At 38.5% G+C, this 20,876-nt stretch overlaps 1 protein-coding gene across 11 annotated transcripts in view; it reads right to left on the bottom strand.

The window, feature by feature from the left end:
• The window catches only part of LRCH3 (leucine rich repeats and calponin homology domain containing 3), a 152,819-nt gene that overhangs the window by 39,813 nt on the left and 92,130 nt on the right, over positions 1–20,876 (bottom strand). For 7 of the 11 annotated variants that reach the window (XM_043594423.1, XM_043594420.1, XM_043594421.1 and 4 more), the window contains 4 exons: positions 13,311–13,359; positions 12,701–12,808; positions 10,781–10,899; positions 9,861–9,998 (listed from right to left, as the gene is read on the bottom strand). In XM_043594423.1, coding sequence (XP_043450358.1) covers positions 9,861–9,998; positions 10,781–10,899; positions 12,701–12,808; positions 13,311–13,359 — 414 coding nt within the window. Of the gene's footprint in view, positions 1–9,860; positions 9,999–10,780; positions 10,900–12,700; positions 12,809–13,310; positions 13,360–16,913; positions 16,986–20,876 lie in introns of all 11 variants that reach the window. The other 4 variants (XR_006299384.1, XM_043594417.1, XM_043594413.1 and 1 more) reach the window with 1 other exon arrangement.

Below are 20,876 nucleotides of genomic sequence, written 5' to 3' on the forward strand. Positions count from 1 at the left end.
CACAAATTCTGCCTTACAGTTTTCACACAGGTTAGCAGATGGAAGCCTTGACCATCTCTAGAAAACAATGGTTTCATTTGTGAATACCTGAACTTTCTTCAAAGATGGAATATGATACTCCATCATGAAAAGAGGGGAAATGTGATAAATACATGATAGTGTTTGAAGCAACTATTATAATCTAAACCTACAAGAGGCAGCAGGGGCTAGGATTGACTTTATTATAAAAAATAAAAAGGTGGGAGGGGACCCCGGGTGGCTCCGTTGGTTAGGCGTCTGACTTCGGGTCAGGTCATGGTCTCGCAGTTGGTGAGTTCAAGCCCCACGTCAGGCTCTGTGCTGACAGCTCAGAGCCTGGAGCCTGCTTCGGATTCTGTGTCTTCCTCTCTCTGCCCCTCCCCTGCTGATGCTCTGTCTCTCAATACTAAATAACGTTGGGGCTCCTGGGTGGCTCAGTCGGTTAAGCGGCCGACTTCGGCTCAGGTCATGATCTCACAGTCCGTGAGTTCGAGCCCCGCGTCGAGCTCCGTGCTGACAGCTCAGAGCCTGGATCCTGCTTCGGATTCTGTGTCTCCCTCTCTCTCTGACCCTCCCTCGTTCATGCTCTGTCTCTCTCTGTCTCAAAAATAAATAAACATTTAAAAAATAATAATAATAATGTTAAAATTAAAAAAAAATTAAAAAAATAATAAAAAGGTGGGATGAAAGGAAAATAATAACTAAAAAAATATTTTAAATATTTTATTTTTTTAAGTAATCTCTATGTAGACCCAACATGGGGTCTGAATTCACAACCCCGAGATCAAGAGTCATAAGCTCAGACTTCAAGCTGTATTACAAAGCTGTAATCATGAAGACAGTATGGTACTGGCATAAAAACAGACACACAGATCAATGGAACAGAATAGAGAACCCAGAAATGGACCCACAAACGTATGGCCAACTAATCTTTGACAAAGCAGGAAAGAATATCCAATGGAATAAAGACAGTCTCTTCAGCAAACGCTTATTGGGAAAACTGGACAGCAACATGTAGAAAAATGAACCTGGACCACTTTCTTACACCGTACACAAAAAGAAACTCAAAATGGATGAAAGACCTAAATGTAAGACAGGAGAAAGCAGGCAAAAACCTCTTTGACCTTGGCCGCAGCAACTTCTTACTCAACACATCTCCAGAGGCAAGGGAAACAAAAGCAAAAATGAACTATTGGGACCTCAACAAAATAAAAAGCTTCCAAACAGTGAAGGAAACAATCAGCAAAACTAAAAGGTGACCGACAGAATGGGAAAAGATAGTTGCAAACGACATATCAGGTAAAGGATTAGTATCCAAAATCTATAAAGAACTTATCAAACTCAACGCCCAAAAAACAAATAATCCAGTAAAGACATGGGCAAAAGACATGGAGAGACACTTCTCCAAAGAAGACATCCAGATGGCCAACTGACACATGAAAAAATGCTCAACATCACTCATCATCAGGGAAACACAAATCAAAACCACAATGAGATACCACCTCACACCTGTCAGAATGGCTAACATTTAACAACTCAGGCAACAACAGATGTTGGTGAGGATGTGGAGAAAGAGGGATCTCTTTTGCACTGCTGGTGGGAACGCAAATTGATGCAGCCACTCTGGAAAACAGTATGGAGGTTCCTCAAAAAATTAAAAATAGAACTACCCTATAACCTAGCAATTGCACTAGTAGGTATTTATCCAAGGGATACAGGCATGCTGTTTCGAAGGGACACATACACCCAATGTTTATAGCAGCTCTATCAACAATAGCCAAAGTATGGAAAGAGCCCAAATGTCCATCAATGGATGAATGGATAAAGAAGATGTGGTGTATACACACACACACACACACACACACAAAACGGAGTATTACTTGGCAATCAAAAAGAATGAAATCTTGCCATTTGCAACTACGTGGATGGAACTGGAGGGTATTATGCTAAGTGAAATTAGAGAAAGACAAATATCACATGACTTAACTCATATGAGGACTTTAAGATACAAAACAGATGAACATAAGGGAAGCAAAGATAATATAAAATCAGGGAGGGGGACAAAACATAAGAGACTCTTATGGAGAACAGAGGGTTATGGGAGGGGGTGTGGGAGGGGGGATGGGCTAATTGGGTAAGGAGCATTAAGGAATCTAGTCCTGAAATCATTGTTGCACTATATGCTAACTAGCTTGGATGTAAATTAAAAAAAAAAAAAAAAAGTCATAAGCTCCACCAACCTGAGCTAGCCAGGCACCCCAATAATAATTTTTAAATTTCAAATTGAAAAACTTTCAAAAAGGTCCAGAAAGAGGATAGGCATTAGGTTTCCAGGAGAGTACCCATTCTTTCCTATGCCAAGTTCTTCTATCATCGAAGTAAAAAAGTCTGTTTTTTTGGCAGTGTCTGGGTGGCTCAGTCAGTTAAGTGTCAGACTTCAGCTCAGGTCATGATCTCACGGCTCATGAGTTTGAGCCCCACGTCAGGCTCTGTGCTGACAGCTCAGAGCCTGGAGCCTGTTTCAGATTCTGTGTGTGTCTCTCTTTTTCTCTCTGTGCCTCCCCCACTTTTACTCTGTCTCTCTCAAAAATAAATGAATATTAAAAGAATTTTTTTTAAAAAAGTGGTTTTTTTGTTTTTGTTTTTTTTTAAAGAGTGAAACAGTAGAATCAGGACCTACTTAACATAAGGAGGAAAACAGCATGGGGGTTCAAATTGGCTAATTCAAACGGGGGCTGGGCTCCTTCATTCTCTTCTACTTTTTACATGTGAAAGAGCAAGGTGCTCCCTGCACAAGTGATGCTGTGGTCTTCTCAACTCCTGGCTAAAGAGGGAGGTAAGGTGAACTGATGCATAAAGAAAAAGTTACTGTGGTGAAAGCTATCATGACAAGGGCTTAACTTTAAGGGAAGTTGGGCAAATTAAGAAAACACAAGACAACTGCTTTTCACTTAGGATAATTTTTCATTGGCTAGAAATTCTCTCTCCCTATACCAGCTTCCCTGTCTGCCTGTAAAAATGGAAGTAGAAACAATGTAATTAGCTTCTCCTGTTACCAACGGACCTTAGCTAAGCAAATCAGGATCTTGATCTGAGTCTGGGAGAGAAGGCTGCGGATGTGCACACAGGGCACCATGGACTCTACAAAAGAAGGGCCCCTACACTTCTGAAACTCTACCATTCAGATGCCAACATCTATGGAGGGGAGAGTGAAATAGGTTTGACTGTGTAGGTAGAAAAACAACTTGGTTTCTATGCAAAAGAAAGGCTAAAAAATGGAGGTCATGTCACTAAGTTAAAACTGGTTCAGGAATCACCACCATCTCAGAAAAAAGGAAAAGAAAAGGTCAGTCAGAATAGTGATCATGGAGACTAACTCAACATTACCTCCATGAAGACTACTAGCACCTTAAGACATAAAAGATGTCTCTGTTTGTGGGGAGAGGGGGAGCAGATGGGGGTGGGAAGCAGAATAGAGACTTCCTTTGAGATTTCCCCTGTAGACAGTAGAGATCTGACTGATGAAGGTGAAGAGGAATGAGGAACAATCAATCAGCTCTCTCCCTAGCCATTTCTTCCTTTAGCATATATCTCATTTCCAGGGATGTAGACCAGTATTTCATAACTACAATCAAACTCCTTATGGTCTGATGAAAGTTGTGAATCTTTTCTTGAGAAGAATACACATGCATGCAAATTGGGGAGTTCATGGAGCCCTAAAAGTGCTTGATCCCAGGCTACAAATCCCTGCTTGTATGTGTCCAACAGAATAGCTAGTCAAAAGGACCCATCGGCTAGACTCCCTATCACTCTGGAGTGCAGAAGGACTCATAATTTTGCCTTAAGTCAAATCTCGGAGAACCTGCTATTCCCAAAAGCTTCTCCAGAAGTTTGGATGACATAACATATGGTTTTAAATAGCCGTGCATAGCCTGTTCTAATTCTTTAATGAACAACCTGATCTGAATAGAAATCTTATGTAGGTTTTGCAGAAGAAGATTTCAACAAGAGCATAACCTATACCTAAAGGAGTAAGAAATAAACAATTTCACTATTCTGAAATTTGAAATGATTCAGAATTTTTATAGGTTATCTACCTTGGTGATATGGTTCCTTCAGTGAGTTGTCATATTACAATATTTGTCATGATATTTGATATGATTTACTAGTGCACTTCTAAGAATGTTAACTGTACTTGTAACACCTATGCCTATTAAAAAACCAAACAGTTTACCATCCTGAATGTGCCCCATCTAGTCTGAAATGCTTGGACATGAGACCTCTCCTTACAAAAAGGGTCATTTTTTTTGAATTGGGTGAAAGAAATTATGGTTCTTAGAATATATCACGAAAGTGTTGTTGTTTTTTAATTTTTAAAAAATCTTTATTTATTTTTGAGAGAGAAAGAGAGAGAGAGAGAGAGAGAGAGAGAGAGAGCGAGCATGAGCGGGGGAAAGGCAGAGAGAGAGAAAGACACAGAATCCGAAGCAGGCTCCAGGCTCCAAGCTGTCAGCACAGAGCCCTACGCAGGGCTTGAACTCGTGAACTGTGAGATCATGACCTGAGCTGAAGTCGGATGCTTAACCAACTGAGCCACCCAGGCGCCCCTCAAGAAAGTGTTTTTTAAGTTATATACTCACAGTGGTAATTAGGCAGTTCTCAAAGAATTACAATAAATCACCATGTTTTAATGCAACCATAAAGAAACTGCTATGGTTCTTCATTTGTATATGGCTTTAATTTTATATTCTCCTTACAAAAAACTTCTAAGAAAGTAAGTTACAAAGCTCTCTGTGTGGTCAAAAGAACAAGATAAGGGAAGTGACAATCTAATATGAAGGAAGGTAATCCATAGAAAAGAAAAATAGATGTAAATATTTATACTGAAATCTAGTACCGTAACAGAAATCCCATTAACACAATACCGATTTACTCATAAAATCATTATCACGATTTCAAAGTAGGGATTTTTGGTTTTGTTGGGGTTTTTTGCTTTTAATTAAAATACTGGACAATCTTTAACTGGTTGGCTCAAAGTCCATTTTTTTACCCCCAAATATTCTAATTTGGGAAGTTTTAACATTTACATGTTTCTCCTTTTTTTAACATTTATTTTGAGAGAGCAAGTGAGAGAGTGAGTGGGGGGAAGGGCAGAGAGAGAGGGACAGAGAGAATCTCACACTCTGGGCTGTCAGTACAGAGCCTGATGCGGGGCTTGATCTCACAAAGTGTGAGATCATGTCCTGAATCAAAATCGAGAGTCAGGTGTATAACCAACTGAGCCACCCAGGTGCCCCGAAAAGACCTCTTTTGATTTTTTTTTTTTATTTTTTTTTCAACGTTTTTATTTATTTTTGCGACAGAGAGAGACAGAGCATGAACGGGGGAGGGGCAGAGAGAGAGGGAGACACAGAATCGGAAACAGGCTCCAGGCTCTGAGCTATCAGCCCAGAGCCTGACGCGGGGCTCAAACTCACGGACCGCGAGATTGTGACCTGGCTGAAGTCGGACGCTTAACCGACTGCGCCACCCAGGCGCCCCTCTTTTGATTTTTTAAAAAATGTTTATTTATTTTGAGAGACAGCACATGCAGAAGGGCAGAGAGAGAGAGAGAGAGAGAGAGAGAGAGAGAGAGAATTTCAAGCAGGCTCCGCGCTGTCAGCCTAGAGCCCAACTTGGGGATCGAATCCTACCCAACCGTGAGATCATGACCTGAGCCGAAAGCAAGAGTTGGACACTTAACTGACTGAGCCACGCAGGCGTCTCTGATTTTGGTTTTTTAAAGAGGAATTAATGTTAAGAGATTGGACTGCTTGTAACTCCTCTGTACCTTCTGTTCTCACACTTGATATGTACTCAATGCATAGGAGTTAAGTTTTGTTGTTGATTTCACTAGCAAGTTTTTTTTAAAAAAAATTTTTTTTTTCAACGTTTATTTATTTTTGGGACAGAGAGAGACAGAGCATGAATGGGGGAGGGGCAGAGAGAGAGGGAGACACAGAATCGGAAACAGGCTCCAGGCTCCGAGCCATCAGCCCAGAGCCCGACGCGGGGCTCGAACTCCCGGACCGCGAGATCGTGACCTGGCTGAAGTCGGACGCTTAACCGACTGCGCCACCCAGGTGCCCCTCACTAGCAAGTTTTAAATGCTCTCATCTCATGTAATACCTATATTTCTTTGACTAAAAGCAGGTCCATGTGTTTCATTTCTTTAGGCAGTTAAGTATTTGTAAAATAGTTTTATTTTTTCTGTATGTATTTTACATTCTTATGTGGAGGCACTGTGCTCTGGTAATCAAGGTAAAGAACCTCAGTCACCCTTATTCTCAAGCTCCCCTTTTTGCATTGGCTGCTTGCTACTTTGTATGTATCTCCTCTGGAAATGAAAAGTGACAGATTTGTCCTTTTTAAAATTATTCTTAAAACATTTTTTTTTCTTTAATCCAGTTGACAGAATCTGGGAAGAATGCAAAGTATGAATAAACCCTTTCCTTACTGGTGTTGCCAAACAGCACAATTCCTTTTTTTTTTTTTTTTATGAAATTTATTGACAAATTGGTTTCCATACAACACCCAGTGCTCATCCCAAAAGGTGCCCTCCTCAATACCCATCACCCACCCTTTCCTCCCTCCCACCCCCCATCAACCCTCAGTTTGTTCTCAGTTTTTAACAGTCTCTTATGCTTTGGCTCTCTCCCATTCTAACCTCTTTTTTTTTTTTTTCCTTCCCCTCCCCCATGGGTTCCTGTTAAGTTTCTCAGGATCCACATAAGAGTGAAACCATATGGTATCTGTCTTTCTCTGTATGGCTTATTTCACTTAGCATCACACTCTCCAGTTCCATCCACGTTGCTACAAAAGGCCATATTTCATTCTTTCTCATTGCCACGTAGTATTCCATTGTGTGTATAAACCACAACTTCTTTATCCATTCATCAGTTGATGGACATTTAGGCTCTTTCCATAATTTGGCTATTGTTGAGAGTGCTGCTATGAACATTGGGGTACAAGTGGCCCTATGCATCAGTACTCCTGTATCCCTTGGATAAATTCCTAGCAGTGCTATTGCTGGGTCATAGGGTAGGTCTATTTTTAATTTTCTGAGGAACCTCCACACTGCTTTCCAGAGCAGCTGCACCAATTTGCATTCCCACCAACAGAAACAGCACAATTCCTAGTCTATTAATCACCACCTTTAGGACCAACAGCAAGTCTTTCAAGTCTCTGAGAGCACAGCGGACTTTGGTAGTGCTGTTCCTCTCTGCCTTTCCTAAACAAAACTGAAGGACTATTTTCAGGGGTCACTAAAGAAAAAGTGGCTGCCGATTTTCCTTAGAAGCAAATGCAACATGCTACCTGTGGATGTGCTAGAGGGGATACGGCCACATCATCACCCTTGGGACTTTGGTAACAAAGCAGCTTTTGTAATTAGAAGAATACAAGGTCCTTGAGAGAGATAAATGATTTGCATCTGGAGAGGTACCACGTTGAATATCCAACAGTGGCCATCTATAGGCCTAGATACAACTGCAATTTGAGTAAAGAATTTGTAACAGGAAGTGCCTGCTAAATAACAAATGACCAGAAAATGAGATGAGGTCAAGTTTTTTGAAAGGTTAGACAATGTTAAGCATGTTACAAATGAACAGTATCCAGGGGCACCTGGGTGGCTTAGTCAGTTAAGCATTTGACTCTTGATTTCAGCTCAGGTCATGATCTCATGGTTTTGTGAGATGGAGCCACACGTCAGGCTTTGTGTCCTTCCCCTGCTTGCATGTGCGTGCTCTCTCTCTCTCTCTCAAAATTAATAAACTTAAAAAAAATGAACAGTATCCATTCACAATCATCAAAAGAGGGTGTTACAACAATAACTATTAAATGCAATGGGAACCTTCATTATATCCTGGTTTTTTGTGTGTGTGTGTGTGTGTGTGTGTGTGCGTGCGCGCGCGCGCGCTGGGTACAGGGAGAGGAGAGAGCACAGCTATGAAAGATAGTTTTGGAACAACTGGGGAAATCTGCATCTAGATTATGGATGCTGTTGGTGTTTCACCCAGTGACACATCAGCTAGCCTGTGCATCCATCCTAGTCTGGGTTGGCTGTTAGTGGCTTACTACATCCCCTTCTCAGTTTCAGCCTGATCCTACAGGAAGCACTGGAGTGTGAATCACATCTCACTCCCATCTTGAGGCAGGAGGGCTCAGGTCCTATGTCAGTCATTGGCTATGGGCTACAGAGAAGAGCAAGGTGGACTGGGACAATTCTCTGAAATATTTAGAGAGTAAAGCTCCATAATATCTGCAACTAAACAGTACAATTAAAACACAAATACACACACACACACATACACCCAAATATAGGCAAAGCAACACTGCAAAATGAAATAAATGTCAGGTCTAGGTAGATGCTTTAAGACTGTTTCTTGTAGGGCACTTGAGTGGCTCAGTCGGTTTAGTGTCTAACTTTGGCTCAGGTCATGATCTCGTAGTTCGTGAGTTCAAGCCCCATGTCGGGATCTGTGCTCACGGCTCAGAGCCTGGAGCCTGCTTTGGATTCTGTGTCTCTCTCTCTCTCTCTCTCTCTCAAAAATGAATAAACATTAAAAAAAAAAAGAAGAATGTTCCTTGTATTATTTCAATTTTCCTGAAAGTTTGAAATTTTTATAATGAAAATTTGAAGGGGAAAAAACTTGTTCTTTCTTCTGTGGGTTGTCATCCTGATACTGACTTCTGACTTCTATATCTGACCAGCAGTCAAAAGAAAACCTGCCAGTCATCCTGAATGCATCCTTGTTTTCTACCCACGGTTGGTCACTAGATCATGTCAATTCCACTCCCAAAATAGATTCATCATTCTAAACTGCAATTATAATCATATTTCTCCCCCCCAATTCTTTGTTTCTTCACTGTCGACACTAAGATAAACATCTAACTCTTTGACACGCCACATAACGTCATTGTCACATGGCCCCTGGCTTACCCCTTCAGCTACATCTCCCACCATTTACACCTACAATTTTGTGCATCATCATCCTAAACAACTTATGAGTTCCTTGAACATACCGTGATCCTCCCTATCTTTTGAATCTAGGCATATTATGCTGGCAAATTCCTTTTTTTGTTTTTTAAAATAATCTTCTCTGTCATTGTTTTTTTTAAAAAGTAATCTCTATGCCCAATGGGGCTTTAACACATGATCCCCAGATCAAGAGTCACATGCTCTATAGACAGAGCCCGCCAGGCGCCCCTATGCTGGCAAATTCCTACTCATACTTTAAGAATAGTTCAAATTTGGGGCGCCTGGGTGGCGCAGTCGGTTAAGCGTCCGACTTCAGCCAGGTCACGATCTCGCGGTCCGGGAGTTCGAGCCCCGCGTCGGGCTCTGGGCTGATGGCTCGGAGCCTGGAGCCTGTTTCCGATTCTGTGTCTCCCTCTCTCTCTGCCCCTCCCCCATTCATGCTCTGTCTCTCTCTGTCCCCCCCCAAAAAATAAATAAACGTTGAAAAAAAAAAGAAAAAAAAAAAATTAAAAAAAAAAAAAAAAAAAAGAATAGTTCAAATTTGACCTCCTCTAAGCAGGCTTTCCTGAACTCTCCAGGCAGAGTTAAGTGGTCCCTTTTTAGTATTCCTATAGCAACTTCTTGCATACCTCTCTTATAACATTTATCACAGTTATTAATAATTGATTACATGCCTTTTTTTCGCTAGTAGAAAGTAGACCCAGGAAGGCAGGGACTGGATTGTTCATATTTGTATCCCTAGCATTCTGCATAATACCTGCCATTGTACATAATATATGTCTCATGAATAGCCAATGGGTTTTTTTTAGTATCATATACTTACTACAGCTGGTGAAGGGACATGGATGCTTGGGACAGATCGAGGCCGCACATGATTGGCCAAATGGCAAAGAACAACACCATCGGTTAGAGCTGCTCCCAGATCACAAGGCAGTGATACTTTCAACCGGTATTCAATATGCTAGAAGAACAGGAAAATGTGTAATACGTTAACTGATGTGGCTGACACAGGACATAATGGAGTTACAATGAAATACTATAATTAAGAATCAAGATAAAAAGCAAATAAGTACCACAATCCCTATTTTATTTGTTTATTTATTTATTTTGTTTTTGAGAGCAGGGGAGGGGCAGATGACGGAGAGGAAGAGAGAGAATCTTAAGCAGGGCTTGATCTCAAGACTGTGAGGTCACGACCTGAGCTAAAAATCAAGTCATATGCTTAACTGATTTAAGCCACCCAGGCACCCCAAGTACCACAATCCCCATTTTATTCTTCCATCCTAAGTCAGTAACTCAAGGAGATCTAATACATACATATGGTGGCCAGGCCACAGTGGTGCAAAATATTACATGAGAAATTCATTTACAATTTTATGCTTAGAAATAAAACAGAAATAGATTCTGTCAATTCCAAAATAAAACACTATATGTAAGTGTGATATATATATATGTGTACATACATATAAATTATTGCTACTCTTACAAGATTTCTGTACATGAGGCAGAAAAAACTTTTAAATGAGCAGGGCTAGGGATTGAGCTTTATAGAATAACCCATCTCATTTTCCTAGCAAACAGATGAAAAGAATGCCCTTAATAGCAGAATCTCTTTTACATCTACCACACGGTGGGCACTTGTTGATTCTATTAAAAATTTTAAGTCAAATGAACAAGTGATTGCAGGGTTATGCGCTCTAGCAGTAACAATGTGAAAGTATAATTCAGAGGTAGTGTACACACTTTCCGTAGTTGATCCATTAATTCCAGCTCTTCTTCTCTCTGTCTTGAATTGGGTCTTGTTATGGGATCTGCAGAGTCAGTGGGAGGTGCAGAAGATGAAAGAAGGGGTGAAGCATGACCTAAAAAAATATGAATATGTAAGACAGAAAGGCGACTGCTAGTACTGGAAAAATTCTCAGCTCCACCTGATCACAGGCTCCTTACAAGTGCAGCACTTTTCACTTCTGCATGGACTCTTTAAAAAATGTTTTTATTATGAAAAGTTTCAAATATACACAATAATAGGGAGAACAGTGTTAAAAACTACCAAATGTTCATTACCCACTTAGCTCAACTCGTTTTGATTAAAATGTTTCCATTGAAAAATAACACACATACAGAAAATTATGCAAATCATAAACAACTCAATAAATTATCACAAAGTAGACACAATCAGGTCAATAAATGCAATTATTACCAACACCCAGAAGGCCCTCTCATGACACCTACCCATCAGTACCTAATGGTTACTTCCAACAACACAGGTCCTAGCTATGGACTTCTTGATTTGTAATACCATAGATTAGTTTTGTCTAGTTTTGAACTTTCTATAAATGAAGCCAAATATATGTATGTATGCATGCTTTTGTCTTCTTTTGATCAACACTATAAGATTTATCCATATTGTATGTATTAATTGGTTCATTTTTATTGCTTATACTGTATCCCATTGTACAAACACACCACAATTATTTACCCATTGTATCAGTCATGGACACTCTGTTTGGGCTATCATGAATAAATAATGTTGCTATAAATATTTTTGTAAATATCTTGGGGTATATATGCTTACACATTTCGGAAAGCAAACTGCTGGTGATAGGACATACAAGTGTTCAGTATTATTAGATAATGGAAACAGTTTTCCATACTAGTTTACAATCCTATATGCAGTGTGTCTCTGGTTTGATTTTAAATCTGTGAGGGCATCTATCAGTTACACTCAAAGTTGTTATTTTTTATTTGAAATGTTTGTTTCTACTTCCAGGTAACTTCTTTGGAGGCCAGGCAGATGCATATTAACTAAAAAACTAAAAAGTAGATTTAAAAAAAAAAGAATTACTGATTCATTTCTTTAAGAACACATAAAATAGCTTTTATCAATAGAAAAATCTGAAAAAGGCTCATTACAGAGAGAAGGAACGTTCCCTAAAGCCTGAAAGAGTGTTTTATTTGTTCCAACCTATAACCTCCTTTGGGTAGTGCTAAGAAACTCTAGTTAAACTGAAACAAGATTCTCCTGCTTTTTTTTTTTTTTTAATGTTTATTTTTGAGAGAGAGAGAGAGAGAGAGAGAGAGAGAGAGAGAGAGAGAGAGAAACAGAGAGCAAGCAGGGGCAGGGCAGAGAAAGAGGGAGACACAGAATCTGAAGCAGGCTCCAGGCTCTGAGCTGTCAGCACAGAGCCCCATGCGAGGCTCAAACTCATGAACCGTGAGATACATTATGATGTGAGCCAAAGTTGGACGCTTAACTGACTGAGCCACCCAGGCACCCCAAAGATTCTCCTGCTTTAATGTTAGTGAGATCAAAGTTTAAAGCTTTTGCCAAAGTGACGTCTCAGGGTAGAAGTTTAAAAGCATACAGCAAGCATAGGGGTGCCTGGTTGGCTCAGTTGGTTAAGCGTCCAACTTCAGTTCAGGTCATGATCTCACGGTTCATGGGTTCAAGCTCTGCATCAGGCTCAATGCCGACAGCTCAGAGCCTGGAGCCTGCTTTGGATTGTGTCTCCCTCTCTGCCCCCCCTCCCCTGCTCATGATTTGTCTCTCTCTCTATCTCTCAAAAGTAAATAAACATTGAAAAAATAATAATAAAATAAAAGCATACAAGTTACTGTCCTTATATAAAGCACCCACCCCCCTTCTCAGTCACTATGACCTACCTTTATTTGCTTCTGCCCTGACAGCTGCTCGGTAAAGGAAGCTTTCAGGGCGCTGGGCCTGGTTTCTCTGAATAGCAGCAGGAAAAGAATATGCAGGGGAATGATGAACTACATCAGCATGGAAAAGCAAAATAAGATTAAAGGAGATGGAAAAAAATTAAATATAACAACAGACACATGTCACAAGTTCAATAAATGATATAAAGATCAAATTAAACATGATAATGATATAAAGTGATAATTTTGTTTATTAATATAAAATCTAGTACAGAAAAGTAACCTTGAAATCAGGAAGACTGTTTGTAGTTTTAATTGTCATGCTATTTTTGGTATGTTAATAAAGGCAGAATGAGTGTTAATATATCGAATAGATTCTCTTGAAAACCTATAGCCCTGCTAGCTCATGTTCATTTGTTCATATCAAATGCTTGAAGAGGTGACCAACCAGTTGAATTAAAAAATGGAAAATGTGCAGGAAGTTCCCAATTGTGGGTCTGATTTCTCATCTCAGAAATGGAAGTCACAGCTCTCTGAGAGGTAATTTATCAGGAAAATCCTAGTAAAGAATTACTCTTGATGTGGTTAATTGTACCTTTGTGTCTATTATTACCTGTTTCTGTTGTAGGTGAACTTGATATGGTATTAGATCTGTCATCGTTCTGTAGAGAAATGGAGATATATCAATAATTATTACTCAAGAAGAGCTACTTTCCACATTTATGATTACTTTGGGATAAAAGAAAAAATCATGCAAGTCTCTTTTAAAATTAAGTCTAGAAATGAGAATTTGGAGTAAGGGTTGAATTTGTACATTTTTTTTAAGGCCAAACTTTTTACTTACTTCTGTAACATGAAAAGTTTATATAATGCATTCTCTAAAGATAGTTCTATTATATAATAGGTCTTTCCTATGACTATGAAAAATGATCATCCTAAGGCAGAAAATTTTATTGGGAAATGTATAGGGGAGAATAATTTCATTTTATAATTTCAGTTTCTGGTATAGTTTCTAAAGTATATTTCTCCACCTCTGGAGAGTAAAATTTAATGTATTAAAAAAAATGATGAAGATTTCTTCATTTCTGTTAGGAAATAAAGTGTTTAAAGATAGATAGCTGTATTTCCAGACTAACATTTCAGTCCAAGATGTTTTTACTTCATTGACCAAAGAGAACTATAAAAAGGGGGAAGAGCTAGCTTAACATGTATAAAGTTTATCTAAAAAAAGAGAAATGTAATTAAGCTCATTTAAAAAGAAGTGTTGGTTGGATGGGTTAAAGACACTGAAGACTTGGCAGGGGAGTAGAATCAAGAAAGGTTAGAGTAACAATATTCAAGGCCTCAACATCTAGGCCCAATAAATTATACATATTATAACTTTATTTAATTTTTTAATGTTTATTTACTTTTGAGAGAGAGAACAGGGGAGGGGCAGAGAGAGAGGGAGACACAGAATCCAAAGCAGGCTCCAAGCTCTGAGCTGTCAGCACTGAGCCTGATGTGGGGCTCAAACTTGTGAACTGCGAGATCATGACCTGAGCCGCAATCAGACGCTTAACTGACTGAGCCACCCAAGTGCCCCTAACCGAATGATTTTAAAACACAGAGGTACATACATCTGTTCCCATGCTTTTTTCTCCCTTTTGGTTTTAATATTTTCAGAAATCTGTTCTCTCTAGTTGGGAGCTGGGCAGAAGAAATTAATTATGATGGGGAATTTGTTAACATTCATGCATATATACACACATACACAGAAGTCATGCTGTTGAGAAGATTCTTGGACTGATCTGGAAGACAATTTCGTGGTAACAGTTCCTTGATTTGATACTCTTTGGCTGAAAATTTATAAAGTAAGCCAAGCTGTTGAGTGAAGCAATGTATTACATCTTCATTAGTGAAAAAAGATATGTTCATCAAGTTTATAGATGCAAATATGCTAAGTTTAGGATGTTGAAAAGAAATGAAAATTTAAATAACAAATTTAAAATAAGAGCAACAAAAAAAAGATATAATAAGAGCGGCAAGAACTAATAAAAAGAACAAACAAGAAAATGAGGCGAAAACGATATCTTTGCAAGGAAACAAAAAAGAATATCCTTATTTTCAAGAAATATGAGACAGAAAGGAGAAAACTAGTTAGCCCAACAGAGACCTAGTCAAGGGTCAATGGTACAAACAGGAAAACATAAACAGTAGAGATTATTCCAGACATAGAGGGAAAATATACATTTTTTAATTTAAAAAGACTAATAGGAGTTAGGCTAGAAATTTAATATTGCAAAAAAGAATTAAGCTAACAGACAACTCTATTAGACGAGAAGGAAGAAGTGAAGCAAACTGCACTGAATGGCAACAAATTTCTCCACCTCTAGAAACATCAAAAAGCTACACAGCTTTACACAGCTGTGTGTAAAGAAAAACAAAGCCAGAATAGAGGCAACTTGTAAAATGGTGATTTTTAAAATGTACTTTTATTGAAACTAGAAATCTAAGTGACTTGCATTCTAGGGTATGAAGATTATTAGTTTAAATTACTCGGAGGCCACTGACTCTATTTAAGAACTCTTGCAGAACTGGAGCAAAAAAACAGAAATTGACAGGAACTCAACTTTTTTTGCCTGGTTAAGCAACAAAAGAAGTAAACCCATGGCTAAACATATATAAATATAGATCAGCTGTATAGTAACAAGGATGCCAAAAAATAAGGGTAAGTCTTTTTAAACTAATCATTTACACTACAGCAGGTCTGACAGAAAGTTAAACTTACCATACAAGGATTGGCACGTTCAGATTTGGCCTTTTCAACTATGATTCTGGGAGAGAATAAGCCCCGATGCCCTAAGGTATCCACTGAGTGTAATGAATTAACTTCTCTCCTATATATCTCCTATACTAGTAATATACCTTCCTTGAGAGAAGTTTGAGAACAATCCCTCAATTTTCTGGGTTGTCATTCAAATGAGGAACCTAGCTGAGAAAGGCTAGCAAAGAGTTAACAGAGATGAGAATTATAAAGGTTTTTCAAAAGTCATCCAGGTATGTGTAGCATCTTCAATACCGACTACAGAGAAGGTTTATCAGGCTCACAGATGATACAACGTTGGGGCCAGCACTTAGAAGAACATGATGCAAGAATTTCAAAGTATTGTGGTAAATCAGAGAATTAAAAATGTTCAAAGATACAAGATATGGAAATTAATTATCATTTAGGAGTATAACTGAAACATTTGAGAATTACAGTGGCTACTGACCAAAATGGATACTGAAATAAGAAAAGCCAACCCAACGCTTAGAATAAGATGTGAAAAACCTTGTTTCATGCTCAGCACCAGGTAGGCTCTAATAAGGGCTATATTTCTACTTGGGGGCTGTGGAGCCAAAATGGAAGGCAGAGAACTTGAGAAAGCTCAAAAGGATTAACAGACTAGGAAAGGCACATAAAACAACCAGAGTTTATTTAGGGAGAAGACAAGGGCAGCATCATAATAGTTTTCAAATATAAAGATTCTTTTTTAAAGACTGCTACATAACTAGAAAATCTCTACTCTGGAAAGAAGAGAAGTAAGTGTAAGCCACAGGGTGTGGATCTAAGTCAGACAAGGGGAGAACCTTCTAACAGGGAAGATTATTAATAATTTCTTATATATCATATGATTAACAAATATGGAATCACCATTCCTAGAGGCCTTCAAAAAATAAAATACCACAGGGTTGCAGGCCATATTCCAACTCTGTTATTAAGCTCAAAAGCAGCCACAGACAGTGTATGAACAAATGGTAGTGGCTGTGTGCCAATAAATCTATTTCCAAAAATGTGGCCTACAGGCCATAGCTTGTTGACCTCTACTAGAAGAAGGTTTTAGCAGTGACACTTTTGCGGACTGGGACTGAAATTATTTTAAATGCACATTAGAAAACAGAGTTAACTTTATATTATTTATCAGCCAAAGTAAAATAACTCATGACAAAAAAAATAACCTTTGGTAGGAAAATCAGAACAGCATATCAAACAGAATTTCAATATAAAGAATTAACGCAGGCTCTGTATTTCTAGTATGGTAAATCTTCCAAAAATTTCAAGTAAAATTAATGTTAAATTCAAATAGTTTTATAAGCTTATGTATATTTCATGTAATCCTAGATTTCACACTGCTGTTGGACCAATCTATTGGAAAATTTCAAGTTCCTGGTGTATTACGGTAACAAGAGATACCTTAAGAAGCATGAAGGCAGAAGAATGAGGCAGGGTAGCAGCACAGCCCACTTCATTCAACCCTGACAGCGACTAAATTTTAAAAGAGAAAGGGAAGAAACAAACAAAAGGCAGCATTTATGTTAGCAAAATGTCAGTCAGGCAGGCAGATCTGGTCAATGAAATTAGAAAAGGAAAGGTCATGGACAAACTTTCAAATGGTTTACTAAAATATTGATAGGGCAGAAGGAATACTAGGGGGGAAAAAACGCCTAACTTATAAAACGGTTTTCCCATCTGTATAATTCAAACTATTTCAATACTTCATACCACATTAACCAAGAAATGAAAGGGCTTTTGGCTTTCGGCTTGGAGGAGGCCAAGGTGCAACTGTCTTTGGTCATCTCAAATCCAGGTTCATCCAACACCAGCTGCCTCCATTATGCTGCCTAAATTTGACCCCAGCGACATCAAAGCCATACACCTGAGGTGCACTGGTGGGGACATCAGTGCCACATTTGCCCTGGCCCCCAAGATCAGCCCCCTGGGTTTGTCTCCAAAAAGGTTGGTGATGACATTGCCAAGGCAACTGGTGATTGGAAGGGTCTCCGGATTACAGTGAAACTGACCATTCATTCAGAACAGACAGGCTCATATTGAAGTGGTGCCTTCTGCCTCTGCCCTGATTATCAAAGTTCTCAAGGAACCACCAAGAGACACAAAGCAGAACAACGTTAAGCACAGTGGAACCATCATTTTCTATGAGATTGTCAACGCTGCCTGACGGATGTGGCACTGATCTTTAGCTAGAGAACTCTCTGGAACCATAAAGAGATCCTGGGGACTGCTCAATCTGTGGGCTGCAATGTTGATGGCCACCACCCTCATGACATCATAGATGACATCAACAGTGGAACAGTGGAATGTTCAGCTAGTTAAGAACTATAAAGGAAAATATTTTGATAAATGATAGTTTGACAACAAAAAAAAGGGCAGGCATGATTTATTAAAAGTGATTTTAAATAGAACTAAAACTAAGAACATCAAAATTGTTGAGCAAAATTGCCTTAGAAACTACCAAGACTTGTGCTATTCCTCTTATGGGGAAACAAATCCAGTCAAAGAGCTCATTTTAACTGAGCAGAACTGGCATGAGTAAAGACACTATTTTTTCAACACTGATCCAAATTAGAGTTATTATAATTCCATATACCAGCTCTGATGTGAAAAAACAGAGGAATGAGGATTCTGTGTCATGCCTTGCAGATGAACCAGCATTTCATTTCTGCCTCTATGTCCAAATGACCTACATGAGTGTAAGAGGAATTTTCCTTTTCTTTGAATCCTTTATCCTTTCACCAACCTACATACAACTAGAAATATTAGATGTATCTGTCAAGTATATTAAAGGTATAATTAGAGACAGTAAGTATTAGAATCTATTGTACAGAAGTATGATTACAGATAAAACCCAAAACATGACAATTCTTTAATTTGGTAAAGAGTGGAAATCAGAGAAGACAGGACTTTCATCACAAAGGGCACTGGATAAGATTGGACCTATTACAACAACAAAATGCCAGTCAGTCTTAAATATATTGAAATCTTTATACGTTAAATAACTTTTAAAAATTTAAACTAGGATCACAAATACGTGAATCATGGAACAAATGACCTTATTAAGCACATGTGGGTGTTTAGAAAAACGTGTGTAGATGATCAATAAAATGAATACAACAATTTTTAATGACAGTTGATAGATAGCAATGTTTCTTTTTGGGGAGGGTGGGGAAAAATTTTTTTTAAAGTAACATTGTAACCTAATCTATCAAAGGAAACATACCAAAGAACAAGATTGTGACAACAGTCATATCATCACCTCTTCAGTTTTCCTGGGCCTCCTTATAACCAAATTTACAGAAATTACTGTCAATCTCAAACATAAAAAGGCTAAAAGTCACTATTTTGGCAAAGGAGGACAAAAAAAGTGGAAAAGAAGAGGATGCGAAATGAGCCTAGATACTCTCTAGTTTCTAGAGATACAGATGCGGATTGGATGTAGATGAAAACAACAGAAGCCTGGAGGGCAGCCCTAAGAGAATGTTAGTGTCATGGATATTAAACATCACTAATACTTATTTCAGATCTTGTATTTCAAGGTCTTTAAATGAAATCCAACATTTACACCTTGCTATACATCATCAGACCTTTTCATCATGAAACAATGCATAGCATTTATGTGTTCATTCAGGAAATGTTTATTGAGCACTTAATATATCCCAGGAACGATGACAGGAACTGAGTATACATAGGTAAATGCAACAGAGATTATCCCTGTGCCTATGAAGTTTAGAGTCTGGTAGTCTAATAGGGAAGAGACCTAAAACAATAAACATCCACCTAAATGAACTATGAAGAGAAAAAATAACAGTGGAGACAAATTTGATTTGGGGGTTGTAGACTGCAGAAGAGTCATTTTTAAAGCTCTAACATTTAAGCAGATACCTGATAGATGAGTAGAAATTAACCAAGGAGTATATACAGGGAGGGAGAGGCATTCCGTGCTGAGGGAAATAGCATGTGCAAAAGGTTGTGAGGTAGAAACAGGCTTGCTGTATTTGAAAAGCTGAAAAAATGCTGGTGCAGAATGAGCCCTGAGCCCAGAGATGAGAGAGAGTATGCAGGGGCTTGCAGGCTGTGTTAAGAAGGACTTTATTCTACCATATGAAGCTACTGAAGAGAAGTCTTGAGAAAAGCAGAGGTATGATTTAAAAATACAACTCTTTCTGCAAAGTGTTGGATACTATTTGGCATACAAAAATATGTGAGACACTGTCCTTTTAAAGGCCATCTCATTTAGGTCAAACATGAGTATTGATAAGTAAAATACAAGGGTATGTGTTTTGAAAATGGCTGAAAGACATTTCAAATTTCACACCAAGGGGATCTGTTTTTCCAAATTCCACTTTTTCCTTGACAAAGAAGTGTGGCCACTCAGACTTATGTCACTTCCTATACATTATTAAATCTCATCTTCAGTCTCCTAAATTGCTTTCCATTATAGTGTGAGAGGCAATACACCATGGTGCTTAATAAATAGTAGGTTCTCAAGTCAGCCAGATCTGGATTTGAACCCAATCTTGCACTTACTAGCTATGTGACCTCGGACAAATCTCATTCTGGACAAAATATCTGTGCCTCGGTAATCATTTGTAAGATGGTGATCAGTTTAACCTTAACTTTTAAGACCGCTGTGAGGAATAAATGAGATAATTCTGGTAAAGTGTCTGGATCATCACAGGCTCTCAGTATTTTTTTCCATTAATTTAAATCATTTGCTTCTCATATCAATTAATTTCCACAAAAACTCCAGAAGGTGGTGGTTTTATTTACCTGTAAGACTGCCCAATTAAAATGTGCTTTATCCATCTCAAAGGAAATGATAACTGCAGAACATACAGAAATTTTGACAATGGACGTTTAGGTAAGAAGGACCTCCTGCTGAAGTATGCACTTCACGCAGGAGTATGTGCAAGGGCGGCAGTTACCAGCACATGAGACAGGAATTGCTACACACAGACTTTTGAACTGCTAGTTTTCAATTCTACTATAAAAAATATCATAAAACATGATGGGGAAAGCAATTATGTGAATGTTAGAATTCTCTTGCAAGGCTGACAAAAGTAAGATTTTTCAATACTGCTCTTATGTTATACTCATTTTCTGCTGAAGAAACAGGCAATAAAAGTAAACTGGTGTTAAAAAACGATCAGTAGATAACATTCCGAGTTAATGTTTCCCAAAGTTTAAAAAATGGGCATAGAGGGATAATCTTGAGACGTAAGTATTTTTGAAAAGTTTGGGATTTTCAGTAGCTTAATATAGACAATAAAATAGGATGGCAAATATACAGTTGTGTAATTAGTGTCATGCAGGAAGGAAATCCATTTAACACACAGGTGACTCATGAGCCAAATTAATGAT

Source organism: Prionailurus bengalensis, chromosome C2 (genome assembly GCF_016509475.1).
Source record: "Prionailurus bengalensis isolate Pbe53 chromosome C2, Fcat_Pben_1.1_paternal_pri, whole genome shotgun sequence".
NCBI classification, from domain to species: Eukaryota; Metazoa; Chordata; class Mammalia; order Carnivora; family Felidae; genus Prionailurus; species Prionailurus bengalensis.